Raw genomic sequence first — 26516 nt, 5'->3', positions numbered from 1 at the left:
ACATGATTAATATAATATTAAAATACATACTTATATAAATTATTAAAGTTTATACAAATATTATGACATCTAATTGTATATTCTTTTATAAATATAAGAGATAATTTAATTGAGGAATTAATTTGTACAAGGATTGATTTAATTTTTTAATAAAAATCAAAATACAAATTGCCCCTAAATACAGGGACTTTTTTAATACTTTTACCTTTTATAAAAGTAAAATAAAGTATATATACTAAAGAACACATATATAAAACGAAAGAAAGAAGACTTTTCTGATTAGTTTTATAAATATTAATTTTATTAATTTAAATCTAAAATATTCCTTTCGGTTAGAATAATTAATCAAATAATTGAATTGAAATTAATAAAACCGATTCAAATATTGCTATTTAAATTGGTTTCTCATTTTATTTATGGTATAGTTTAAATTTAACTCGTCGATTTAAGAATCGATTTGATGAGAGATATAAAATCAATTGATTCAGTAAATAAGTATGTGCTGATCGAATCTGGTTAAAATTTTCAAACAACACATTTTATAATTTTTAAATATATTTATTCTAAACCAACAGGTGATTTTGACTTATTTCACCAATTCAAAATCCATTACTTACTCAGCCGTACCAAATAGTCAAATAAGATCTAATTCAACGTGTTTCACTTTTTGTATAGAAGGAGAAATAAAGCAAGCAAAATATTGGAAATATAAGGGTTAAAATACCTGAGGTCCCTATATAGAGACTAGATCAAATTATTTTCTATATTATTAAAAGAATCAACTAAGTTCAAATTGTAATAGAATTAATATTTATTGTATAAAAATATCTTGAAAATTATTTTTCTTATTTGCAATTTAATTTCAAACAGAAAGTTTCATTTAAAGAACCATTAAAAAATAAAATATTAATTTTATTAAAAATAAATGATTTTTTAAAATAGTAACTATTAACTCTATTTTAATTTGATATTATTTGAATCTTTTTAACAATATAAGGATTAAATTAAACCATTTAATAATAAATAGACTAATTTAATTAAATCTATATAATAAAGCACCTCTCAAATACATTCACCATTATATATTAACCCTTTGAGTAATAATCAAATCAAATATTACACTGAAAATCGATTTTTCTCACTCAGCCGTCCTGAATACACAAATTGAAATAATTCAACGTGCTCCACTTTCTTTTTTTTTATATAAAAGGAAAGTTAAAGCAAAATACTGGAAATATGGTATCTTTTATAAAAGGAAAATAAACTATATATATATATATATATTCATATATATTCTTTAATATTTATGGTAAAAGTACTATGGAGGCTATTCTATTAAGAGTTAAATTGTATTTTATCCTATTTATTAAAAAGAATAAATTAATTCTTATATATTAAATTAAAGAATAAATTGATCATTTTATCAAAATTTCATTTATTTCTACTATCTGGTTATTCAGTGGGCAAGCCAATTTTAAACAGTATAAGTTGATGAAAATTTCAACATAGAAAATAAATTTGTTCTTTGATTTAACATAGATAAACTAATTTACTCATTTTCTGAGTAATACAGGTGTCTCCTTGGTAGTTTTTCCATCTATATATATAAAAATCATATATTCGTATAAAAGAAAAAGAAGAAGCTTTTTCTTTATTCCTGTGGATCTTTGGTCACATATTCACATGGACATGGAGATGGGTCTCAAACATTCGTTTCTTTTTCCCTTTCTCTTCCCTTCCAAGTTTTCAACTTTGATTCTCTTTTAACTGAAAAACCAGAGCCCCAAACTCATACGTTTTCTAACTCCTTCCCCTTTCAGACCAAGTCCTTTGCCCCAAATCTTTGTCACAAAAACCCCAAACAAAAAACTTTGAAGGTCCCATTTCAAATAACCCATTTCAAATAACCCATTTCGAAAACCAATCCCAACCATGCTATTTTGAAACAAAAAATGGCTAGTTGTCCTCAAAACTCAATCTTGTACAACGGTACCCGTTGTGCTTGTCAAGTTGGTCGTTTTCTCAATGTTGCTGCCAACAGTTGTATTACTTATGCTGGGAATTCAGCTATTAAAACTGATTCTGGGATTGATTATTATGCTATTTCGATTCCAAAGAACATTTTGTCATTTGATTCAATCAAGAAGTTTACTCAATCCCAAGCTGTTTTCTTGGAAGCTACGCTTGTGATGTTGCTTTCTTGGCTTGTTTTTTGCTTCTTTTTGAGGTTTATGAAGCTTGGTGATGGAAGAAATGTTTGGTTTAAGATTAGGTGGTGGATTAGTCGTTTGGATGTTTGCTTTGCTACTAGGCATTGGCTGGTTAGTCCCTTTCTTTTAATCTTCTTACAGTAATGAATTCTTTTTAATGTACTAGAAAGTTAAAAAAAAAAGGGATCTTGCCTTTCTAGGATTCGAATTTGAGGCATTTTTAAATGCTCCAAATGCAATTTCAATGTTGTATTGGCTTATATCTTTATGGTTTCTAGATGGACTAAATTGAAATTCTAGCATTTCTTGTGCCAAACTACAATTTTAACATATATTCATTTAGGATTTTATACATTTGGAGGGACTAAAGCAGAAATTTTCCACTTTAAGGGGGCCAAATGGATTTATATGTGTTTTTCCTAAGTGGGATTTCTTTTTTGCAGTCAACAAGTATGTATAGATATGTTATTTGGATTATTTTGGACTCGGGTGTAAGTGTCCGATAGGTATGTATCCAATACGGGTATATTTAGTGTATTTGGAGGATCTTTGAGAGGTCATTTTCGAAAAATGTGCAGGATATTTCAAGTAAAATGAAGAGTCTGAGCGACATAGATATATAGGATGGTGGTTGAGATTTTGGAGTGCTTTGAAAATTTTGGGGTGACCTAGGGATTGATTTTTGTTAGCTAATTAAGAAGTCCTTGTTAATGTGTTTTTGTAAGCTATGTAAGTGTCTGATAGGGTATGTATCTGATATGGGTATATTTAGTTTTTTATTCAATGTTTTTCATATATTTGAAGGACCTTTAGAAGGTCATATTTCATATCCATGTTCAAATATGTGCTGTGGTATTTCAAGCAAAATGAAGAGTCAGAGCAACATAGATGTATAGGATGATAGCGTGCTCGAGTTTAGATTTAGATTGTCTTGAAAAGTTTGGAGTGACCTAGGTATTGGTTTATGTTAGCTAATCAAGAAGTCCTTGATAATGTGTTTTATTGAGATGTATTTAACTTTTGCATGCTTGGATTCGGGTGTCTTATTGTTGAAACCGGTCATTTGGATCTTACTTAGGAAAGTTGAAAGAAATTGAAATTCGTATGTCTAAGGAATGATTACAATTATGATTTTGGGAACTAGAATAAAAGTATGTTAAACATGTTTTCTTGATGTATAAACCTGATAAACTTTGACTTGTATCCTTTGTTATTTAGGATGATCAAAAATTGGTTGTGAAACGGAAAACAGAACTCGGTGGAACTTTCTCGATTGCTAGTTGGATACTTTTCACTGGGCTGTTTGCCGCGTGAGTGAGGATAATGTTCTTGAAGCAAGCATTTGATTTTCGAATTCTTATGGATGTTTTCTTAAACCCTTTTGACATATGAATACACATTGATTTACGTTTTCCTCCTCGTCTTCATGATTTATCTTAGGTTGCTTTACCAGCTCATCGCAAAGAGAACCATTGAAGTACATAACGTGATAGCGACAAATGCACCTGACCTAGCTTCCTTCAGGAATGACGTTGAATTTAACATGACACCTGTTTCTAGTATGAGTTGCTCGAATTTACGGAGTCCTACTACTTTACTTTCCGGAAGTTCCGGTTTCCTTGAAGACAAAGTTCTCCCTATTTCGGATATTCTCAATGTTTCATGTCATAATACAAGTTTAGGGCCAACTATAACTCTCAAGTGCAGCAATTGTCGACTCAATCAAGATTTTATGTCCATTTCATGGCAATTTGTCGATCTTCCGAACAGCCCTGCAAGTGCTGTAGGTTTTCAGTTCAATGTAACTGCGAAAGATCATATTAGGAGAGATCATGTGAGTTTCGTTAGTGGAACATTGATGAATGGTAGCAACTTTGATAATAGCCCGGTTACATTCAGAGGGACAGACACAAACATATTGATATTCAATTTATTTCCCCGTATATACCGCAGTGCAAAAAATCTGAGGCTAATTCAACCTCTCTTTCATGAATTCGTCCCGGGGTCGTCTTTGCGTGACACTTCTCAGCTCCGAGCCTCACTCGAGAATGCTAATGATGGACTAATCAACACTACATTATATGTCAACTATCTTTCTTCCTACATCATTGAGACCGAAAATCAAAATATAATAGGTGCTGGTGAGTAATTTTCCTTGCCTGTGCGTATTTTGTTTAATTTCTGTTGCTGTTCCATGTATTAATGCAATATTGTTTTATTCGACTTGCAGTGGGTTTCCTTGCTGATCTTGGTGGGTTATATTGCATTAGTATGGGGATATTTTTCTATCTCTTGGTGCAAGTAAGTTGCGTCCCTCATGAGCTTATCGTTTCATTCTTTCTTTATACGTTCTCCCTTCATTTTCCGGATATATTATAAAGATTCAAGTATAGATTGATCGAGGACCTTCTATTGTCAAGAACTGATGATATTACGTTTTATTAATACCCTTCTTTTCGATGAACTGAAAAATGCTTATATTCAGTATTTGTGCATCATGACGAAAAAAAAAAAAAAACGGAGCTTGAAGTATTCGACATTTCGTATATAACCTGCTTGGTTTGTACTTTGTAGTGTGAGTTCAGAATAAAACGGCTTCGCAATGAAGATAGCATTTTACGGAGGATCAGAAATAGAAGAAAAGCTCAAGAACACTGGGATAAAGTAATTTCTTTCTCATAAGAACAAATAGCCTATTTTTTAATCAATTCAAGTATTTCTCTCTGATTTAGTCCTTTAGTATACAGTTGCAGTACACTAATGTGCTTTTCTTTACCAGGTGAGAAAATACGTCATGTACACGTGGAATTGCAGCGCATTGGATGTTGACAACCACTCTAAAGCAGAACCTGGTCATGGTTGTTTCCAACTTCCATTGGGCCCTGGTAATGGATCTGTTCGTGGGGGTGGGTCATCGAGGAAGCGAAAGCAGCTACGTGAGACAGAATTAAGTTTTCACAAGCAAGTCTCCAGTGAAAAGGTAGATTCTATCAATATCGTTGTTAACACACGAGGGATCTTGTTTGACATGTCTGCAATTTATTTTAGTTACTAGTCATTCTTAAGTGAGTCCAGTATGCAAATTGTTTTGACATGTCTGCAGAATCGAGTTACCTGTACTTGGTAATATGACTGTTATCAATGGCCAAGTAATGTAGTTTTACCTAAAACTGTGTTGGTTGTCCAAACTGAAGTACTAACATGAGTCGAGTATCCAATGATCCTCCAAATATATCTGAAAAGGAAATGGTAAAAAGACCTTTCCAGTCCCTCTCAGTTTTGAAATTGAGCAAATTGGTCCCTTTCAAAAAAATTGGAGCAATTTAATCCTTGCCAATTTTGAAAGTGAGCAACTAAGGACAATTAATCACGATGTTACTATTTCCCGTCAATTGTACATAGTTTTGATTGGTATAGTTACAAATTTATCCTTCGATGTTTACATATTTTGTCATTTTGACCTTAATTTTAAAAAATTGAACAAATTCAGCCTTAACATTTACGTAAATGTTGCAAGATAAATTTGTTAAATTAGGATCAAATTGGCAGAATGTGTAAAGTTTGAGGTCTAAATTTATTATTATACCAGTCAAAATCATGTACAATTAATGGAAAACATTAACATATCGTGATTAATTGTCTGTAGTTGCTCACTTTTGAATTGACAGGATTAAATTGCTCTAGGTTTTTTAGAGTGACCAGTTTGTTCAATTTCGAAATTGAGAGGGACTGGAGAAATCCTTTTACCGGAAAAAACCTAGAAAAAATTGAACATACCTGTAACAGAGTATCAGGGTTTGATATTTCCTTGGGTAAAAACCATTAGTAATTCTGTCTCGAACTTTTGGATCTATAGGTTTCTAATCGCAAGTTTTCCTTGAATGTTATATGCAGGCCCTCAAACACAATACACGTGGATCAGCTAAGGCTGAGACGAAACATTGCATCGGTTCAAAAGATGCAGTTGCTATCCAGCATCAAGCATTTGCTATCGATGATGATATAATAATTCCACCGCCTCCGACACTAGGTACGAACTTAGCTATTACGATTATTATCATTATCATCACATGTTGCATGAAAAGACTTAATTGGAGTTGATTTTTTTTCAAGTCATACTTGGAATTATACTTTCCACTATGCCGGGAAGGAAAAAAAGTCGTGGAGGGCTAGGGGGATATGCTTTTTGAATCACTGCTTTATTGTTTAAAGATTGTCATGTAAACTCGTAACTATAATTAATACATCAAGATGATTTCTTACTATATGTTGAAGGTTAAAGTACCTGGGAGGTCATAGGGACCGGATCAAATTATTCCCTCTATTAAATAAATCAATTCAGTCTCTATACTATTAAAAAGAATTAAATAAGCCCAAATTGTAAGAGAGTTAACATTTATTGTATAAAAAAGGTCTTGAAAATTATATATTTTTCCAATTGCAATTCAATTCCAAAGAAAATATTTCATTTATAGAACCATAAAAACTTTAAAAATACTCTATTCTGATTTGGTCTTATTTGATTCTTTTTAACAGTAGAGGGACTAATTTGATCAGGTCCCTATAATAGAGTGACCTCTCAGTTAAACTACCAATGTTGACCCATTATCATGGCACTTTTATCGTCTATGTTACTCCGATTTAGGTTTGGGTGTTGAATTCGGATATGTGCTTGATATGAGTATGTTTGAATTTTTCAAAGTTTTTCACGTATTGAGAGGGTCATATCTCCATAATCGTACTTGGGTATGTGTCATAGACGAGTGCTTAAATGAAACTAAAAGAGTCGGAGTAGTATAGTTAATGTCAAAGTAATGTTCTTTGAAATGAACTAGACCTTTCGGTGTGATGAACTGAAACTGTATGCCTTTGTGTTCTTCGAAAACCCTTGATAGTTATTTTATTTAGCTGACATATTTTATGTTGAAGTCACTCATTTCAGCCCTGTTCCTTGCTCAATGCAGAATTGAAGTCCGGTTCGGAGATCGAGTTGTCTGATATACAGAAGAATTTCCAACGTTTATATGACTATAATGTCATGCTGAGAGAGAAGTTCGTAGCCACCCAGTCTTTGCTTCGCGATTTAGCCGCTAAGTCCCCATCTCCAACAACAGAAAGGCAAACATAACATTGCTGAATTTATTCAATCAAATGTTCTCTCCTTGTATCCCTAGATTTTCCTGGGGTCTTTTCAGACCTTTTCCGGAAGCAAGCAAAAAAGGGTGTTTTAAGTTTAGTCCTGTTGATTCACACAGTCACCTTTAGGAGCCGGCATTCAACAGGTTTGTGTTATTCGTTTTCCTATCCTTGATATTCTTTGTACAAAGAAAAAAGTGTCTAGTCCTTTATGTTCCATGCCTCTTCCGGCTCAACTGTGTACCTACTCCACACCACTGTCGGGATTGAAAGTTTCTTTCTGGTGTGATTGGTTTATGAAGCAAGCAAAAATATGTTGTTGTACGTCGATTTCTTGATGGAGCTCAAGGCTCTGTTATCCTATGTAACCATGAATACCAAGGTTTTGTGTTGTAAGATAGCATATAGCATGAACCAGGAGATTGCAAGAGAGAGCTAATCACTTTCATAAGGAAATTTTCATTTTCATATTTGTTGATTTCATTTAACCTGTGTTTGTTGTTACACTTGACAATTCACATTTGTAATGTTTTGTATAATTATTTTTAAACAAAAATAAGATGTGGATTAGACATATTAATCATGTTTATATTAGGTTGAGTTCGGTTCGATTTGAACGGGGTTTTGGATATTTTGAGTTGTCTATTATAATTTGATTCAGTTTTAAATTTTTCATGTTAATTTTATTTTGACGAAATCAATTTTGTTTTTATGATTTTTGGACTTTATTTGATGAAGCTTCAAAATTTTTTAATAAATATTTTTAAAACTAATAATTTTCGAACTAAATAAAAATAATCAATTAACTCTTAAAAAACATTTTTATATAAAATTTGTGTTATTTTAATTTTATTTTCATTATCTTAAATATAAAATATTTGTTTTACATCATAAAAATTAGATTAATTATAAAATAAATAAATAAAATCAGCTAATAGGGTTATAACAAGAACCAAAACCATGCAGTCATGAGAAAAATAGCTAAAATATGAACTGAAAACAACATGAAAAGAAGATGAATATACAAAAATGTCAAAATCTATATTATGCAAATTATTAGTACCTCAAAAATCATATAAATATAAAATACCTACAAGATTATGACACAAGAAAATACACGAACACGAAACAAATACACAATTGTCATGTCTATTCCTATAAATCATTCTTCACCGTACCTATCTCTCAAGCAAGAATCATAACACAATACAGATATCATACATGGGAGAAAGTTAAATGCTCTTTTGCACCTGCAAATATGACTCACTCCCCGCAAAAACTTAGATGTGTCTTCTGTTCCATGAAAACCAAAGCTCGAAACTCGGGTTAGATGCAAACCCATTTTCCAGAATTTCATCAGTTCTAAGTGGAAATACTTAGAAGACGATAATGTCACCAATTACAAATTACGAAAAAACGCAAGCAAGCAGCAATCAAGCTAAACTCACATTACCTGTTTTCTCCTCGAATGGAGCTCTATCTTTAAACCGATAGGAAAAACCATAACAGCTCCTTATCTACTGTGTTGTCTTCCTTTCACTACTTCTCGAATCCTTAGCCGAGCGCAAACCTAAAGCATTAGCAAACATTCGCTTTGCAGCTCCTAGATGTTCTTCTTTAGAGTACTCTTTGTTAACTCTATTTCGACTTCTACCTGGTATACTAGCATTGGTTGGTCGCTTTTCGGTTTGTTCATCAGAAACATTCCTCTCACAAACTACCGAAGTATTATGTTTACTTGTGTTGCTATTTGCTTTACTACATGCATCCACCGGTTTCCTCTGTTCAAGAACAGCATCCTGATGAGTTTCTGTTCTCGAATTATTATCAACTTTATCTGTATCATGAACACTTGGTTCATCAGTTTTCCCCCAGTCTTTCAAATCCCGGGCACTATCGTCTAGATTGCATAAGTTAATTCTTTGGCCTAAAGCATGTGCAATCATTCGACGAGCTACAATAGGAACAGTTCGTGGCTTATGCTTAACAGGTTCTCGAACCTCTCCAACATCCATTGCAAAAATCCGTTCTCGAGCAGCTAAGTAAGCTGCTTCTCTTTCCTCAAGACTAAGCTCAAAAGAAGGCAAGTTTTTCTCCATTACTGAAAAACAAAAGGGCGACCTTTAGATATTAACGGCCAGGTTCAACACCTTAATATTATTAGTAATCAATGTAGAGAAAAATCACTAACATATGCAGACAAAAAAATTTAGAATAATAAGTAACAAAATCGAAAGAAAAAAGCGACTCGTTCCTGTGGCATCAAATTCAGATCAAGATAAAGGATCACTTAAATCCTGGAGAGACCTCTAAATAATTAAACATGTTCAGAAAATCGTTGAGTAACGCGTGTTACTTACTGTAATTTCTAGCGATTACAAAAATAATGATAAGAAAGACAAACTCAAAACTAGCCAACACAACTTGACATAAAATGGATAAATAAATAGTGTGTTCCATCCATTGGAGATAATCCAAAGAGAACCAAATTTCATAAACAAAAGTAACAAAGAACGAACTGATATTTTATTAAGGTAATTAGATTTGTTTTGCTAGATATGCTCTTCAAAATCTACTCCTTTTTCCTCGGAGCACACAATGACAAAAAAATGTACTTAATGACCGAAAAATTATTGGTATGCATATTGCAAGAAAGGGCACCAACTCCCTTGTTTTGGAAAGTGAATGATGGAGGACACTGAAATGGTGGGATAGATGTATCCTTCCCCAACCCACCATAGTCCCCCATTTTTTAAACCCTCCAACTTGGTAAGATCTTGGAATCCTTCCTCGTCCTTATTTCACTTTTCTTTGGTACATAAAAGGGATATGAATATGATTTTAAAATAAACTTAAATGTGCCTCTTTCCTTCTATTCCATTTTTTAAGCAAACAAGAGTGACAGGCTAATCCTCCCATTCCGTTCTCTCATCAATTTTCCCTATCTGTATTCCATATAGTTCCAAATGGGAAAAGGCCCATAGTAACTTGTATGGCATGCTTAGTTGCTTACTAATCCTCTATAACTAGCCCATAGAAAAGAGTGTAAAGAAAATAGATATTCTCAGCTATACATGTTATTCTTATTTCTTAAAAATTGCCAATGACTTCTTGCTTCAATAGGGAAATCATGAACATGAACTTCACCTGGTGTAGTTCCTTCTCTTGTTAATATATGGCGAGATGCTGTGAGAGACTGAGGCTCATCACACTGCCATAGTATATCACTAACAAGAATGGAAGGTCTGCAAGACAAAATGCTGCCAGGTCATGAGCACCGCTATAACTAAATTTTCCAAAAACCAACGATAAGCAAACAAATTCCGTACATTGATGTCTCTGGGCATCGTTGCAAAATCAAATGCCGATCGTCTCCTTCACCAATTGATTCATGAGCAAATCTAGCCAATTTAACAAAACATCAATACTAAAAGCTAACTAAGAAAGCTCTACAGCTCCAAATTCGATTTAACTGATGATGCATTTTATCAGCCTATCTAGTAAAAAAGAGAGAAGTACCCAAATATATCTGCAAGACGATGCAGGAGAAGCCGATTGTATGAATTCATAGGTTCCAACTCTAGGATCCCATCTGAGCTGCAATCCAACACTTTTTTCATTCATAATGATCATGATTGAATGAGAATTGTACATTAAATGAACTTCCTACAATTTTGTTGTGTTGGGATGTGAGGTTATTCAGTTACCTTGTATCATCCTGAAGGAAATTCATAAAAGCCTCCTCCATTGACAGAACTAGATGCTTGCAAGGAAGATTGTCCTTAACTAGAAACGCCAGTTCCTCCACCTGCATCTCAGTATTAGTCCACCAAAAATTTACTTTTGGAAAACCCCCAAAAGCAAATGGTCTATATAATTTCTATGCAACTTTTACGAATTAACTTTGAGATAGCAATTATTCAGTAAAATAAGCAGATTTTTCAGTTTTTGAGCACTAAAAATCAACAATGATGGTAAATAATAATTACCCAGAAAGCGAAAACGGATGGTTATCAAGTGCTTCAAGCCTTAAAGTATTTAGACACAATTCGATGAAAAACAAAAAAAAATTAACTTTTGAGACAGCACAATGTATCGTTTTACTAATTCAATTATTCAGTAAGTAATTGACTTCGAACAATAACTAGATAAACAGAATTCTCAGTTTTGAACACTAAAAATCAATAATTATGAGTAAATAATAACTACCCAGAAAGCGAAAATTGATGATTATCAAGTGGTTCAAGCCTAAACTATTTATACATAATTCGATGAAGAACAAAAATTCAACTTTAGAGATAGCAAAATATATAATTTTACTCATTCAATTATTCAGTAAATAATTGACTTCAAACAATAAGTACATGAACAAAATTTTCAGTTTTGCACACTAAAAATCAATGATTATGGGTGAATAATAATTACCCAGAAAGCGAAAATTGATGATTATCGACTGCTTCAACGAATTTATGTTCCAATTAAGCCAAAAAGAAAACACCTCAACTACTTACACATAATTCCAGACTTTAAAAAAAAAAAAAAGACAGTTTAAGAGGAAGAAGTTTACCATTGCGAACTGCGTAATGCTCATGTTTGGTTAAAAAGAAAATTTAAAAATTTTATAAGATAAACAGGTTCAGAAAATTCAGGGCGGGAAGAGAGAGAGAAAAACTAGAGATAAACAGGGAAAATTGTTCAAAGATCCGCGAGACTGTGTTTATGATGTCGTTTTTTTATTTATTTATTTTTAATTTTCTTTTAATTTTTTTGGATAATTTATACAGTACGCCTTTGAAAGTTGACGGACCGATAATGGTTCGAAAATTTTCTTTGAAATTAATAAAACTAAATTTTTTTAAAAAAAATCAACAGTTAAATAGATTGAATCAGTTTGATATAATTTTTATTTTTTAAAAATTTTATGAATTTTAATTATTTATTTTTGGTTCGTTGATCGAACTTATTGAATTGAGAATTAATGATCTAACTTGTTCAATCACCGGTGCAGTTATTAAAATATCGAACGTGACATTAAAATTATACCACATAAACACTTAAAAATTATATAAATTTTAAGTAATAATGTGGTACAATCTCGAGTGTTAACTCATCACACTTTATATTTTACAAGTTTAAGAACCAAAATTGACTTAATATTTAAGTTGAAGTGCTAAAGTAGACCAAAATTATATTATCCCTTTAATACATGTATGAAGTGAACCTAATTACCAAGTTTATGGGTCAAAATTACATTATCCTTTTTATAGAATACCTATTTCTAGGCATAATCTTTCAACCCTTAAATTGTGTCTTACTAAATATTGTAATAACTATTTTATCAATTAAGTTAAGGCTTAATTGACATCCTTTGAGATGATAGATTAGCTTAATTGGGGTTTTTAAGATTTTTCATATGTTTTCTTTCGGGTTAAGTTTGGGTTCAGATAATTTTCTACTACAATCAATTTGAGTTTAAAGTTATTTTCTACTACAATAATTTTCTACTACAATCAATTTTCTACTACATATGATGAGGCTTCGGATATTTATAATATAAAAAATATTTTGAAACATTGCATATATCAAATTCAAGTCTTACTGTGCATAATTGTCACATATGCTTCTTCAATCATATTATACCCGTATGCTATGTATGAATTTTGTTCGATTCTTTTACTTCTTAAATTATTGTACTTTATATTAGTTTGATTCTATAGTGTAATTGCTCGGGTATGTATTTATATTTGTGGATGTATTCTATTACCAGAGAATTGTAGTAATAAATCTTTTATTTAAAAAAATTAGAAAATAAGTTTAATTGATATACTTAAAACATTATTCTATGCATTACTTTTAATATGATTTAACCAACCAAACGTTTTTTTGTTTTTTATAAATATAACAAAAAATTATTACTAATAAAATGATCTAATTTATAAATTAATAAATCTTATGAAAATACTTTGTTAAATAAATAAAATTGATAGGAAATATAAAAGAAGATATAATTAATTAATAAATAGTTTTATTAAAATACTTTGTTAAATAAATAATTCGATAACAAATATAAAATATAATTTTATATGATAATGAATATAAAAATGGAAAGCCAGAAAAACAGAAAAAGAATCTGAAATTCTAAGTGATGTCTACAGCTCTGCCGTCGACGGCATGGCATTCGATGACGCTTCAGCGACGGCCTCCGCTTCCTCAGTGGCGGCGTCCTTTAATAGTCCAATCCTTTAGGCGGAGCGACTTCGACACCTTCGCTCGCCGCGTGGCCTCCGGCGAGGCCTTGAAGGACGCTTGGCGAACGGCCAACGACCGCTTCGAGCAATTCGTCTTCGAAGCTAAAAAAACCGCTGAACGGTTAGACCGCCAGTACTCCGTTTCCCGCCGAATCTCCTCCGTCGTTCAATCCGCCACTGACCGTGCACGTGAGCTCGACCGGGAGTTCGAGATTGGAATCCGTTGGCGAACATCTACTATGGATTTTCGTAGGAATTGGCCTAGGGTTCGTGTTTTATTTTATTTCTTGGTCTAGAATTGAACTTCTTTTATTCATTTGGAATTTTTATACTAACATTTTGTTTGAGGATTTTTTGGATATGGTTGCAGTACAGGAAGCAGCTGAATGATTTCTTAGAAACTCCATTAGGAAGAAGTTTTGCTGTAAGTAAGATTAGGCCAAATATCAATTTTACTTATTTTCTTGAGTTATTTTTGTAGGCTTCATTTCTTTGTTACTTGTTGCTCCTAAAAGAACTCCAATAATTGAAAAGAAATAGCGAACTTCAAAATTTTGTACTAATTTGATAAAAAGAATTGTGTATTTTGCTATGATACAAGGATTAATCCAAAGATTGTTCTTTAATTTGAAGTAAGTCATGCATTTTTATTTCCATGAAAGTTGTATCCTTAAATGTTTGATCTTTCGAAATGTTCATTGCATTTTATATCCAAGAAATCTAGAAAGCATAGCCAAAAGAAAAAAATTTCTGCAGAGCATTTATGATAACTAAACCATATGTTCATCCACCCCGCTTTTGTTTTTGGTTTAACAGTGATTCTAGTATGAAAGAAATATGATGTTAACATGGGTTGTAGTGAGGAAAAACTCCTTAAAAGTTAAAGGGGTTTGATTTGCAATACTCGATATCATGTTTTCATTATCTCTTATGAATTAAAGAGGATGAACAACTTATGTCTATTAAGCAGCGGATATCTGACATCATTGTCATTGGGTTTTAAGATTGCTTGTATCCAAGTTGAGCTTTATGTCTTCTGTAAGTCAGGTTTTGGTTGAATAGTTAATATGTCCAAGTTGCTAGTTGCCTTCATTTTGGAATCCATGGGATATTCATATTATTCGTATTTGTTGTTTTGGGCCTAAATGTAAGGTGAGTGTTATGTGGTTTTACATGTCATGTCACTTGTACACAAGTTTGTATAGGTGGCCTTGCATTTGAGTTAGGTTCTGCGTATATTAATCTGTTCTGGGTAATATGCTTATGATTCTCATTCCCCAAATCTTTTTCCTATAAATTTAATCTTTTAAAGGTGTTTTGCTTCAGTGTGGAGAAAATGAGAGTGAATTTCTTTTGAAATTCTTAACCTTGGATAGGATCTGGATATATTGTATTGTGTGCTTTGGTAATTAGTTATAGTTCGTTTGCTACCTCATTTCATGTAGAGTTTTTTTCATCCATCTGCAGACGATTTTCTTCCTCTGGTTTGCATTATCTGGTTGGCTTTTTCGATTCTTAATATTTGCCATGTGGATACTACCATTTGCTGGGCCTCTTCTCATCGGGACTATTGCCAATAGTCTTGTTATTAAGGTATCAGCTATCACTTATTGCTATAATATGGCACAGATAAATGCAAGACAAAAGCGATGACTTTCTGTAACATATGTGATTCTTTGTAAAATTTGTTTATTTTTCATTGCTTTTCATCCCCGTAAAAGGTGATACTACGTAGTGTCTATCCGTAACATATGGAACAATAGGGTTAAACTCAAAGTCTAGTCTTCCATTTATTGTACTTGCTATTCTGATGATTACAGTTAAAGTAGCTCCTTCTTAAACTATATCTTTTACGATTACAGTTAAATTAGATTGCAACTTCTTGCATGTTATGCTAGTGAGTTCTTCAAGTATAGGATGATTTTGGGGCATAAGATAGTGCTAGTTTTACTAGAATGGTGTATTGTATTTGAGTAGATTTTTTGACTTTGTATATGGTTTGAAAAGGGAATTTGATTGCAGAAGCAAACTAGGGTGCATATATTCACGATACCATTCCAAATATTTTTTAAAACCTTCTTCATTGCAGAATTTTGTTCATTACATTCAACCAACTTTATTTTACCAATAAAACATCGTTTAAAATGGCAAACTGACCTTTTTTATGATAAAAATCGGACAGGGTGCTTGTCCAGCTTGTAGGAAACAGTTTGCTGGTTATAAAAACCAAATGATACGCTGTGCAAGCTGTGGAAACATTGTATGGCAACCAGAAGGAGACTTCTTTGGCAGAGATAGTAGGCGCACCGGTTCAAGAAAGTCCGAACCAGAAATTATCGACGTCGAGTTTGAGGAGAAATGACAAGATGGTCTTGGAAATATACAGGTATGATTCTCGCCTTGCCATAGTCCAATGAGTCTGAGCACCTCCCTCCCCTTTTTTCCTAATCTCGAAAAACAGTTTTTACTCCATTTGCCATCAGTGTCTGTACTGTATATATTGTAGTTCTGAGTTTTTCCTGATGATAGAAAATGTTTCATTTCATAGCATTTAGCATGTAGTTTGAACTTTGATGTGAGGCTTAGATGATGAAATTTCTGTTCGATGTTGGACAAAAATTATGATTAATTTGTAACTTTTAAATAAAATCTATATAGAGTTGAATAAAATCCTCAAATCACTTATCTAGAAAAAATATCAAATCGTTTGAACTATTTTTCAATTTTTTTTAAATTTTACAAAGTTTAGAAAAAATTTATTTTTGGGATGATTCTCAAATTATACATAAATTTTGTGTAATGTTATATAAGAAATTTGATTTGCTGTATGTATGCACAAATGATTTGTTTTTGAGAGAAATTTGTATTTTGATTGAATTTTACAAAATGTGCCACTTTAAGTTTAAGTTGAGAAACAAATGAACAATTTTAAATAAATTTTATGTGGAGAAAACAAAAAGAAATGTTTAAAATACTTGAATGGATTAAAGGATATAATCAAGTTAAGTTGCTTTCTTTTTTTTTTTTTAATCTTTTAGTCGAAGGATTATGTTTTAATTAAAAAATTAATTATATTTATGTTGAGAAAATATAATTGTTTGTATATTTAATAGGTAAGCATAAAATAATACTATATGGATAACGGTATTAGTCATATGAAATTTATATTAATTTAAGATTTATGCCTATTCTCATTTATATTAATTGTTCAAAAGGATTCAATATCCTATCTAATTTAACAATGTCACTCAATACTATATTAAAATTTTAATATTTTAATATACGGTATGTCATCACTTAATTTATTATTGAGCTTAAAATTTTCAAATAATCTTTTGAATAATATATGACCCATTTTTACTCTTTTAAACTTTATAAGCAAAAATTAACACAGATGAACTTATTGAAGGTTTTTCCAATAAATTTATGAAAAAAATCAATATAAGACATCTGTAATTTGTTTTCATTGAAGTTATTTGATGGGTATAATTTCCTTTATTGTCTTATTTTTGTTTATTGTATAATTTTCCTTTTAATAAAATAAGAAACTTATGATATTGACATTAATATAGTGAACTAGTTTTCTAATGGTATTTAAATTCGAATAGACTAATTGATCGGATCGGAAACTAATTGAGGTATCAATTCAAAAAAAGGGTTAGATCGGTTAACTTGTAAAATCACTCAAAATCAGGCTAAAAAACCTGTTTAATCAAATTTTTTTTTTCTATTTTTTAGTTTTAAAATTTTTGTGGTTGAATTGAGAATCGGTAATATGATCGGTTTGACTGTCAATCCTGCCATTTACACACTAAATCAGCTAGCAAATTCAAGCAAGAAGAGAAGGCTTAAACTGAGACATCTACTGCGTCATACAAATTTTTATACAAACAAAACTAACTCGGTACATTATCCATACATTACTGAGTCACAAAACGAGTCACATATTCATGGTGAATCTTAGCAGATGTTCAACCAAGAGTTAAACCATCTCTGAAAATGGAGACTTCGAAAACAATATTTGTTTTCTTGATCATCTTAAACACACAAACGTCTCCAACTTTGAGCTTATTTCCCTGTACAAATGCCCGCCAGCCGACGCTAAATCGGCCTGCCCTGTCCGAGCAAATAATCATCCTTACACGCCATGATTTATGCTTATATTTAAGGGTCACATCTTCCGGAATTTGCTCCATGTGTTCGTCGCAAAAGCGTTCTGGGATGCTCTGCATAAGGTTGATGATGCTTAGATAGTGAACAAAAAAGAAAGAAAACCGAGATTGATGCACCATTGATGCAATGTTGTATGCGAGTTTTTTTAGATTGATAGCTGATTCTTGCTTCATAAGTAAATAGTTTACGTTAATATGATTGAAAATGTTCATTCGATATTTGGAGATTTAACTGATGGCATCGAAGCTAATAAACTGTCAGTTTTTTAGATTTAATGCTGATTCTTGCTTCCTAAGTAAATAGTATTTGTTGATATGATCGAAATGTTCAAAATTTTGAGATTTAACTGACTGCAGGCATCGAAGCTAGGTTGTATTCTAGTTTCTTAGATCGATGTCTGATTGTTTCTTGTTTCCCAAGTAAATAGCAGATGCTAATATGATCAAAATGTTTGATATTTTAAGATTCAACTGACTGCATGCATCGAAGCTAAGCTGTATGCGAGTTTTTCTGATTCATGGTTGATTGATGCTTGCTTGTTTAGCAAGTAAGAGATGTTGATGTGATCGAAATGTTCGATATTTCGAGAATCAACTGATTGCAGGCATTGAAGCCAAGTTGTATGCTGGTTTCTTAGATTGATGTCTGATTGTTTCTTGCTTCCCAAGTAAATAGTAGATTTTTATATGATCGTAACATTCGATATTTCGAGATTCAAAGGACTGCATGCATTGAAGCTAAGTTTTATGTTCCTTTTTATCTTTATGAAGCTAAATATGCAAATTTACGGGGAAAAGATCTTTACCGGAAACCCTCTCTGCAGAAAATTTGTTGTGATAATGACTTTGAACAACGGATGAGCCGACCTGAGTTTGCTTACTCTTTCAAGAGCTCTAGCAATGGCAGTTCCTTTGCTTGGAAGCCTTTGAATAGCTCGCCGTGCTGAAGTCTTATTCTGCATCGCCTCATCGAACTTTCCTGCAGGTAAGAACATTAGGTGCAATTTTGATTCAATAGCACTCCGGAAATTTCTTCGATCTCTTATGACTTACCATCTCTGGTCTTAATTTTTCTTCTCGGAACTTGAGATCCTTTATTCCTCTTTGAATATCTAATCATTTCATCTTCACTAGAATGATCATATTCAATCTGACTCCGAGCATTCAATTCCCTCTTGTGCCGACCATGACCTATTTTACTCCCACGAGCTGAACCGCGGATCAGCCATAGTAAAAACATACATAGATGTCACTAAATCATACAAATCTTTAACTTAGTAATGCTTGTAGGTATTGTACGTACTGCTAGTATGGCGATCATTTGAATCTTCGGGGTTCCGGAAAATAGTAACCCTAAATGATATTTCGGGTCCCTCTAGCAGTTCAAAGGCACAAGAATCGCCTACTCGTAAATCATTGTCGATTGCAAATGCCTTCCAACCACGGCCAAAGCTTGTGCAATGATATTTATTGTATACTTTGAGATGAATGGGCCAAGTTCTCCCGTCTCGATCTTTAAGGATAACATCGGCCTCCTTCCAAGTGAAATAAGTTCTCGCGAACGTAAATGGAACATTCTGCAATTATTAGCTCGAAACGATTTCATTCAATTGATATTCAATATGTAATGCCAATGCGTCAAGGGAGAGCTTACAGCATGAAATGCGGTAATGTACGATGGCTGTATATTAACTACAAAGAATGGCTTTTCCGATCCAAAATGGTTAGCTGACGATGCCGATGATCTCTGGGCAGCAGACGTGCCTCCACCAGCTTGCTCCGGACCGATTTTACCTGTCGAGTAACATCAAATTCGAAAGAATAGTGAACAAAATCTGAGCTCAAAAAGAACATATTAAATCAGTAAATTTATATCATCATATATTCTATACTTCCATCTCTGCTTGACATTCGAAACTCCGATTTTTTCGCATTCGTAGCTCCCTGCATTCTTGTTCTCTTACGAGGCGAAGAACGTGTTTTCTCCGTTGTTTTCCGGGATGGCGATACGTTGTTGACTATTTCAACCACATCCTCACTCCCGACTTCTTCCACGTCCGGTATTTGGAGCTCCACATCATGGTTATCGATACCGTTCGGGTATTCGATTTCGAATGTAGTCTGATCAAATATCATGAACACGTAAAACCGCGAATGACCTTCGTATCTAAAGATCAATAGGTTCCCATACTTCAAAGAGAAATAATCCGCAAAGTCTTTCCAACCATTAGCTAACCAAATCTCACCATCACATTTCATCAACTCTACTTTCCATTCTGGCCCCGTCGGAGCTTTAACGATTACGGTATTCGATAGATCGTCTCCGTATAAACTAACGAACCTTTTCGGCAAGGGCTGCAACAAATTCAGAAAATTCAGAAAAAAAATGCAGAGAAATTAGAATTAGCAGAAAGAACCAAAGCAGAAACAAAGAAACCCAAGAAGCAAAGAAGAGGAAGGGTTATTACAAGCTTTTGAGTTTGGGACAGAATAATCCTGAAAAAATGAAGTGTTTTTGGATGATTCATGGATGAGATAAACATTTTTCTTTTCTTACAACCAATGGAAGTGAGAGAGATTGAAGAAGAAAAGCTCTATTATGCCCTTGTATTTATTGTGATTACATTTACAAATTCTGACAAGAGATTTAATCATATGGTGAGATTATGTTCACTGCTGCAAGAAACACATCTAATGAAGATAATTTGTTCTCTTGACTTGTTTGACCAGCTCATGGTTTTGTATAACTTTTTTTTTTACCCAATTTTCTTAAATGAAATTTGTCCCAAAAATAACTTATGTAAGTTGAATGGGTTTTTGGATATTTCATAATTGAGTTGTAATTAATCGTGCTTAGAATTATCTGGCTGGTTAGAAAAGTGGGAATATCTGAATAAGAATATAGGTTCGAAAAATAAATTTAGTTAAAAATTAAGACTCATTTAGTTTCGGGTAAAATTTGTTTTACTCAGGCCCAACCTAAATCACATGCTATGCTTTTTTTCTTAATATTTTTAGTGTGATGTATTATATGTTTTAAATTTTTTTATATAAAAAATAATTTATTTCTTTTTGTTACGGTCGGATCAGACTTGGGTTTAATATTTTTAATATGGGTCAGGCTTCAACAAAATTTTAGATTCATTTTTCAGGCTAAATACGAGCCTAAAAAGTTGACCTACAATTTTATATCGACTCAACCCATGATTAGATTTATTTTAATTAAATGAATGAATAGGTTATTTTTAAATGCATGGGTAGAAAATTTTATATAGATCCAAATTCGAAATGACGATTTTTTAAACTTTGAATCAGTTTTATTTTAAAGTTTAATTTTCCATGTTTTATGAATCTGAACATTTATTTTAATTATTATGTATTAGACATTTGATTTCATTAAAAAACATTTGATTTCATTAATGGTATGTGACAATCTTAGATTGTGTCACATACCATATTTTAATAATCGGATCGATGATTGAATAAGTCAGATCACTAGTTTTTGATTCAATCAGTTCAATCGGTTCAATTGTCGGACCAACAATAATTAAATAAATAATTAAAAATTCATAAAAAAACTCTAATAAAATTATTAAACTAATTTAACTTGTTCAACTGTCGATTTTTATCTCGGTTTCGATTTTTACCAATTTCAAACAATTTTCTAGTTAATCTATTGAACCCCTTTGTTGGACCGTTATATTGATCTTGCTCCAGTAACACTGATCACATCATCAAATCTTGACAGAATCTAAGTTAAGGGATCAAAATAGATCTAATTTTCAAGTTTAAGGACCAAAGTGGACAAAAAAAGTATAAGTACCAAAGTGAACTTAGTTGTCAAGTTTAGTGGCCAAAAAATATATTATCTCATTTATTTAACATTATTTTTTAAATAATTTACCTTTAAATTTTTAAAATTTCATTTATCAAACAAACTAATCATATTCCATACTTAATTTTAATTTTAAGAAATATATCAAACAATTTTATAACTTGAATTCAATGTTTAATTTTCAATACATAGATTTTCAACCCTTAATTTTCTAGTTTATTAAACAACACCTAAATTTTTGAGTTTTCGAGTTTATAAAACAACACTTAGTTCATCTGTACTGTAAAAGTTTGATTCTACACATTGTAATTTTACTTGTATATGTACTTGTACTTGTAAATTTCAAAAAAAAATAAAAATTTGCAATCCATATTTCAAACTGAATCAGATATAAATAATTATATATAATATTAATAACTTATATGGATTCAATTCGAACTAAGACCTATCCAAGGATTGGGTAGCTCACCCGACTCAACTTGGACCATATAAAAAATATATAAAATATCAATTTTTTAAATTTTTAAATAGTAAAATGAGTTTTTTTAGTGTCTGACTATCTCGAAAACAGAGCTAGACTTAGAAATTTTTCTGGAACTGGGCCCTAGGCGATGATCCCTTTAACTCGAACCCATCCTTAAAAAAACCACAGCCCGACCCAATCTGATCAGCGCAATTCCAACCGACAGGACCGGTTTAGGTAAAACCGGAAAAGAAAAAGAAAAAGCCGAGTTCCAATTTTTTTTTTGCCTTATATATTATGCTGTAAGTGAAAATAGAAAAAGGAATTTTCCATTGTTTCGGCAACACGAAAGCTTGCGAGAGAGAGAAAAAATGGATCCACAGCTAACTGAAGTGTCGCAGATGTTCGAGCGATTCAAAGCTGCATTCATTAGAAAAGATTTCGATTCATGCGCCAATCTCCTTTCTCAACTCAAGGTTTTTTTATTTGTTTTGAACTTGTTCAAACCCTAATCCATTCTCTCTATTCGGGCTAAAATTCTAGGGCTCTGATTCGTCTCGAGATGATGGATCCCGTTTTTTAGATCGTTAGTTTATTTGGATGGTTGATTTTGTTCAGGGTTTAGGGATTTTAGGGGTTTTGTTGTGTTTCTATTGTTTGCGATATTTGAATTAGCTGCTGTGTTTGAGTTCGGGAAATTGGATCGATGAAATTGATGCGTTTGAAATGTTGCTCAAGTGATTTTGGGTTTTTTATTATTGCAGGTTTTGCTGACAAAGTTTAGGAGCCTTCCTCCGCTATTTGAAAACACCCCTAATTCGGTTAACGAAGTGCTCTTAGCAAGTAATTCTTATGACTCAGTTCATTGTTTTGCTTTCTCATTTTTATTTTATTTCTATGTTGGTCCATCAAGCACTAGCTTTCACATATTTTGAAGGATTCTATATGAAAAAACCTCAGCACTTATACATATTGTAACTTATTAGATGTAGCTTTGTTCCGTAGTGAGGACATATCTCAAATATGATTAGGAACATGCAAGGTTGGTTCATTTTTTGGGATCACTAAGCTTCTTTTCTTTTGTGTGCCTATGGTTGTAGTTAAATCTATGTTACTAGGACTCGGATGTTAATGTTGAATTTTCTGATGTCGGTATGTTGAATTTTCTGCCAAGTTTTTTCATGTATTCAGAGAGTTATTGGAGGGTTATATCCTCATACCCATGTTTGGACTTGTGTTAGACATGGATATATCAAGAAAAAATGAAGAGTGGGGGCAACAGTTAAACATTTGAGCATGTTGCAGCTTCTATATGAATTTAACTTTAACCCATTTGAATAGAATTAAGAATTTGAATCTCTGCTTGTCTGAAGATTATCAATTACCAGTTCTTTAATTATTGCTTTTATTTTTTCACTGATAATTTCAGGGGAAATTTACGAACATGCTGTTGTCCTCAGTGTTAAGATTGAGGATCAAGATGCCTTTGAGAGGGACTTTTTCCAGTTGAAGCCCTATTATACGGATGCTGGGTTAGTTGCTTGTCTTTTTAGGGTTATGCTTAAGGTTTTTTGCTCTGTAGTTTGGGAATTATGTCTATTACCTTTGTTGTTGCTGTTGTGCTGTATATCTAATTTTCTTTCCAGGTCTAGTTTTTTTCTTCTCGATATAATTTCCTCCCCTTTCTCTCTAGCTGTTAAGATAGATGAATATATAAGAGGGGCATTCTATAAAGCTCTGCCTAACCATTAGTAAAATATGGATATCGATTCTTCTAATTAGAAAATCAAGTTACAAGTGTTTTTTTGTGTGTGTATATATATGTTGTAAGACTTTTAATACATAAAGAAATTAAAATGGATTTTGTGTCTTGTATGAGTGTGATGGTATTGGATTTGTTTTAACTCTTGGCCTATGAACAAATTGTCTTAAGGAAACTTCCACTCCTTTTAATGTGTGTACTCTTATGTGCGAATAAATTTCTTATGTAGAAGCCTCTATTATTCAGATTAAGGAAATGATGGTAATTATTTTTCTTTTTTCCTGATGGAGCAGTAGCCGTCTTCCACCATCCCAGCAAGAGTACCTGATTCTAGGTCTTAATCTCTTGAGACTTCTTGTCCAGAACAGAATTGCTGAGTTCCATACCGAACTGGAACTGCTTTCGGCCACTGCCCTGGAGAATCCTTGCATCAAGCATGCTGTGGAGCTGGAGCAATCCTTCATGGAAGGGGCTTACAATCGTGTCCTGAGTGCTAGACAAAATGCTCCTCATGAAACTTATGTTTATTTCATGGATCTCTTGGCAAAAACAGTGAGGTAAGCAATTGTATTTCATGTGACAGTTTTCTGGGGGATAACAATATTAAAGCATGGTAGACTGTCTTTTAAATTATGGCTGTATTTGTGACCATTTTGAATCTAAGATCATTCCAACATCAGTTTCGTAGAATCAGCTCTATGTGGTATTGTTGTTTATTCATAAACGTGTCATTTTCAGAGATGAAATAGCTGGATGCAGTGAGAAGGCATATGATTATCTTTCAATTAACGATGCCCGACAGATGTTACTTTTCTCATCTGATCAAGAACTTTTGGAATACATCAAAGAGGTAAGCATTCTTGTAAACATCGATAATACCCATTTTCATCAAAAGACTTTCAGGAAAAAAAAAAGCTTATTTGGACCTGTATTACATTTGTCGCAGGAGCATCCTGACTGGGAGGTGAAGAATGGATCCGTGTATTTCCAGAAGGCTAAAGATTCTGCACCATGTAAGGAGATCCCATCCCTACAACTGATTAACCAAACTCTTAGCTATGCTAGGGAGTTGGAGCGGATTGTGTAGGCAAGCTGCTATCCAGTGGTTGCTTTTGCTGCTCTTAAAGAAAATTCATATAACTTGCAATCATTTTGTTGTTGTGGGTTTTTACTTTCTACATTCAGTATGAAACTTAAAAAAGTTGTTTCCATTTCATATTTCTAGTTATATACATTAGTAGCTTCCAAATTGCTAGAATCTATGTTAGTTGGATTTCGAGACGAATGTTGGATGTGTTTGAATATGCATGCATTTTGGTTTTCAAGTTTTTCATATATGATGGAGTGACTTAATTTAGATTAGTTAAGTGATCATAATTTATAAATTTATTAATAGTTGAGTTACAGATTAATTAAAAAACTAATAAAAGTCTATTTATAACTCATTTAATTCCAGGGATGAAAAAGTAAATAAATATTTAAATTTTTAAATGATTGGTATTTTAAAAAAGTATCATCATTTTAAATTTTAATAAATTTTAAAAAGCATAAATGAGATGTCATTCCATGTCGGCAAAAAAGTTGACTAACAATTTCCTTTCAAATCAGGCTTGATAAAAATTAAAGATAAGGAGAATATTGTAAAAGATGATAAACGTTAAGGGCAAATTTTATTATTTGCCGATATATTATATATACATGAAAATATACTTCAATTACATTAATTTAAAATATAAAATAAACAATAATGTTCAATTATTTTAATTATTGCATTATATTTTTAATGTAATTATAAAATATGGTTAAGAAAAAATTGTCTCAACATATTAATACACATTTATACAAGTTGATAGTAATTGAAATCAATTGAAATACATCGAAATTTTAACTAAAATTAAATTGAAACACATTAAATTAGTGTTATCGTCTAAAATTAGATCAAATTCAATCAACCATATAAATTTACTTTAAAAATAGGTACAAGTATATTCTCAATCTATTCATATTCCACACATTGAGATATACGTGTAGTGTATATACCAAAGACTCTTGAAAATATTCAATTCTTGGAGGTAAATTATCATAAGGTTACTAATTTATTAGTAAATTTACGTTTCAGTTACTCATTGTGAAAAAGAAAAGTTATAAAATGGTCACTAAAATATTTGAAAATTTCATTTAACTGGCTAGGTTGTTAAAATTGTTGTTATACGACCTTCTCTATCTGCAACACCTACACCAATTGAAAGTTCTCATTTTCCTTCTCTTCTATAGTTTAGTTTTTTTTTTCCATAAAACAACTTTGAATTTCACTTATCTGCGAACCAAAGTCCAATTAGCTTTCTTCTTCGATATCCAACATCACCCGTCAGATAGACTTGATTTAATGTATGCTCTTCTACTCACCGATGAGTATTGATCCACGTGCTAATTGTCGAATTGTCGCTTGAAGCTCGCTAGTCGGACTATAAAAAAATTTCAACAACCCAGTAGTTTAAATAAAAAGCTTTCGAATAATTTAGCGACATAAATGGAAGCTTTCAAATAATTCAATGACTATTTTATAATTTTTTAAAGTTAAATTACCAAAGCATAAACTTACTAATAGTTTACCGACCTCGACTATATTTTACTTTAAAATTTAAATAAAAATATGAAATATATTTTAAAAAAATGAAGTTGACCTTGAG

The 26516-nt window shown here is 32.1% G+C and overlaps 5 protein-coding genes across 9 annotated transcripts; 3 read left to right on the top strand and 2 right to left on the bottom strand.

The window, feature by feature from the left end:
• Positions 1-1635: 1635 nt before the first annotated feature.
• Positions 1636-7920, top strand: LOC105792697 (uncharacterized). Its single transcript, XM_012621406.2, has 8 exons — positions 1636-2321; positions 3429-3520; positions 3651-4351; positions 4441-4511; positions 4785-4874; positions 4990-5190; positions 6105-6240; positions 7175-7920. Exons 1-8 carry the CDS (start codon positions 1953-1955, stop codon positions 7336-7338), a joined length of 1824 nt encoding a protein of 607 aa, XP_012476860.2. The 5' UTR covers positions 1636-1952; the 3' UTR covers positions 7339-7920.
• Positions 7921-8368: 448 nt separating this feature from the next.
• LOC105792696 (uncharacterized) lies at positions 8369-12079 on the bottom strand. 2 transcript variants are annotated; one of them, XM_012621403.2, is made up of 6 exons: positions 11914-12079; positions 11054-11154; positions 10866-10943; positions 10676-10747; positions 10494-10591; positions 8369-9447 (listed from the first exon to the last, which is right to left on the bottom strand). In XM_012621403.2, exons 1-6 carry the CDS (start codon positions 11935-11937, stop codon positions 8864-8866), a joined length of 957 nt encoding a protein of 318 aa, XP_012476857.1. In that variant the 5' UTR covers positions 11938-12079; the 3' UTR covers positions 8369-8863. The 2 variants fall into 2 exon arrangements, with proteins under 2 accessions (XP_012476857.1, XP_052490127.1); XM_052634167.1 differs by lacking the exon at positions 11914-12079 and having other exon boundaries at positions 10866-10956; positions 11054-11152.
• A 1357-nt stretch (positions 12080-13436) lies between these two features.
• LOC105792695 (uncharacterized) lies at positions 13437-18908 on the top strand. Of its 4 annotated transcripts, none has more exons than XM_012621398.2 (5): positions 13437-13860; positions 13965-14018; positions 15062-15187; positions 15777-15980; positions 18591-18908. In XM_012621398.2, exons 1-4 carry the CDS (start codon positions 13492-13494, stop codon positions 15954-15956), a joined length of 729 nt encoding a protein of 242 aa, XP_012476852.1. In that variant the 5' UTR covers positions 13437-13491; the 3' UTR covers positions 15957-15980; positions 18591-18908. The 4 variants fall into 4 exon arrangements, with proteins under 4 accessions (XP_012476852.1, XP_012476853.1, XP_012476854.1 ...); XM_012621399.2 differs by having other exon boundaries at positions 18538-18908; XM_012621400.2 differs by lacking the exon at positions 18591-18908 and adding an exon at positions 17764-17985.
• Positions 17461-20476, bottom strand: LOC105792694 (B3 domain-containing transcription factor VRN1). The gene is made up of 7 exons (XM_012621396.2): positions 20235-20476; positions 19659-20121; positions 19421-19560; positions 19070-19343; positions 18820-18975; positions 18573-18745; positions 17461-17820 (listed from the first exon to the last, which is right to left on the bottom strand). Exons 1-7 carry the CDS (start codon positions 20307-20309, stop codon positions 17566-17568), a joined length of 1536 nt encoding a protein of 511 aa, XP_012476850.1. The 5' UTR covers positions 20310-20476; the 3' UTR covers positions 17461-17565.
• Positions 20477-22369: 1893 nt separating this feature from the next.
• LOC105792693 (26S proteasome non-ATPase regulatory subunit 8 homolog A) lies at positions 22370-25158 on the top strand. Its single transcript, XM_012621395.2, has 6 exons — positions 22370-22540; positions 22829-22907; positions 23494-23596; positions 24120-24383; positions 24565-24676; positions 24773-25158. Exons 1-6 carry the CDS (start codon positions 22436-22438, stop codon positions 24911-24913), a joined length of 804 nt encoding a protein of 267 aa, XP_012476849.1. The 5' UTR covers positions 22370-22435; the 3' UTR covers positions 24914-25158.
• Positions 25159-26516: the final 1358 nt, after the last annotated feature.

This window comes from Gossypium raimondii, chromosome 8 (genome assembly GCF_025698545.1).
Source record: "Gossypium raimondii isolate GPD5lz chromosome 8, ASM2569854v1, whole genome shotgun sequence".
Classification (NCBI taxonomy): Eukaryota; Viridiplantae; Streptophyta; class Magnoliopsida; order Malvales; family Malvaceae; genus Gossypium; species Gossypium raimondii.
Note: the sequence above shows the minus strand (reverse complement) of the source record. Positions and strands in the feature narration are given on the sequence as shown.

Excerpts from the sequence above, each read along its gene's own strand:
- LOC105792697 (XM_012621406.2), top strand. The coding sequence starts at position 1,953 with ATGGCTAGTTGTCCTCAAAACTCAATCTTGTACAACGGTACCCGTTGT. Across the intron at positions 4,512-4,784 it reads TTTTCTATCTCTTGGTGCAA|TGTGAGTTCAGAATAAAACG; the intron begins GTAAGTTGCGTC and ends TGTACTTTGTAG. Across the intron at positions 5,191-6,104 it reads AGCAAGTCTCCAGTGAAAAG|GCCCTCAAACACAATACACG; the intron begins GTAGATTCTATC and ends TGTTATATGCAG.
- LOC105792696 (XM_012621403.2), bottom strand. The coding sequence starts at position 11,937 with ATGAGCATTACGCAGTTCGCAATG. Across the intron at positions 11,155-11,913 it reads GCATTACGCAGTTCGCAATG|GTGGAGGAACTGGCGTTTCT; the intron begins GTAAACTTCTTC and ends ACTGAGATGCAG. Across the intron at positions 10,592-10,675 it reads CGATGCCCAGAGACATCAAT|ACCTTCCATTCTTGTTAGTG; the intron begins GTACGGAATTTG and ends TTTGTCTTGCAG.
- LOC105792693 (XM_012621395.2), top strand. The coding sequence starts at position 22,436 with ATGGATCCACAGCTAACTGAAGTGTCGCAGATGTTCGAGCGATTCAAA. Across the intron at positions 23,597-24,119 it reads CCCTATTATACGGATGCTGG|TAGCCGTCTTCCACCATCCC; the intron begins GTTAGTTGCTTG and ends CTGATGGAGCAG. Across the intron at positions 24,384-24,564 it reads CTCTTGGCAAAAACAGTGAG|AGATGAAATAGCTGGATGCA; the intron begins GTAAGCAATTGT and ends TGTCATTTTCAG.
- LOC105792695 (XM_012621398.2), top strand. The coding sequence starts at position 13,492 with ATGTCTACAGCTCTGCCGTCGACGGCATGGCATTCGATGACGCTTCAG. Across the intron at positions 13,861-13,964 it reads TTCGTAGGAATTGGCCTAGG|TACAGGAAGCAGCTGAATGA; the intron begins GTTCGTGTTTTA and ends ATATGGTTGCAG. Across the intron at positions 15,188-15,776 it reads CCAATAGTCTTGTTATTAAG|GGTGCTTGTCCAGCTTGTAG; the intron begins GTATCAGCTATC and ends AAAATCGGACAG.
- LOC105792694 (XM_012621396.2), bottom strand. The coding sequence starts at position 20,309 with ATGTTTATCTCATCCATGAATCATCCAAAAACACTTCATTTTTTCAGG. Across the intron at positions 20,122-20,234 it reads TGTCCCAAACTCAAAAGCTT|CCCTTGCCGAAAAGGTTCGT; the intron begins GTAATAACCCTT and ends AATTTGTTGCAG. Across the intron at positions 19,344-19,420 it reads ACATTACCGCATTTCATGCT|AATGTTCCATTTACGTTCGC; the intron begins GTAAGCTCTCCC and ends TAATAATTGCAG.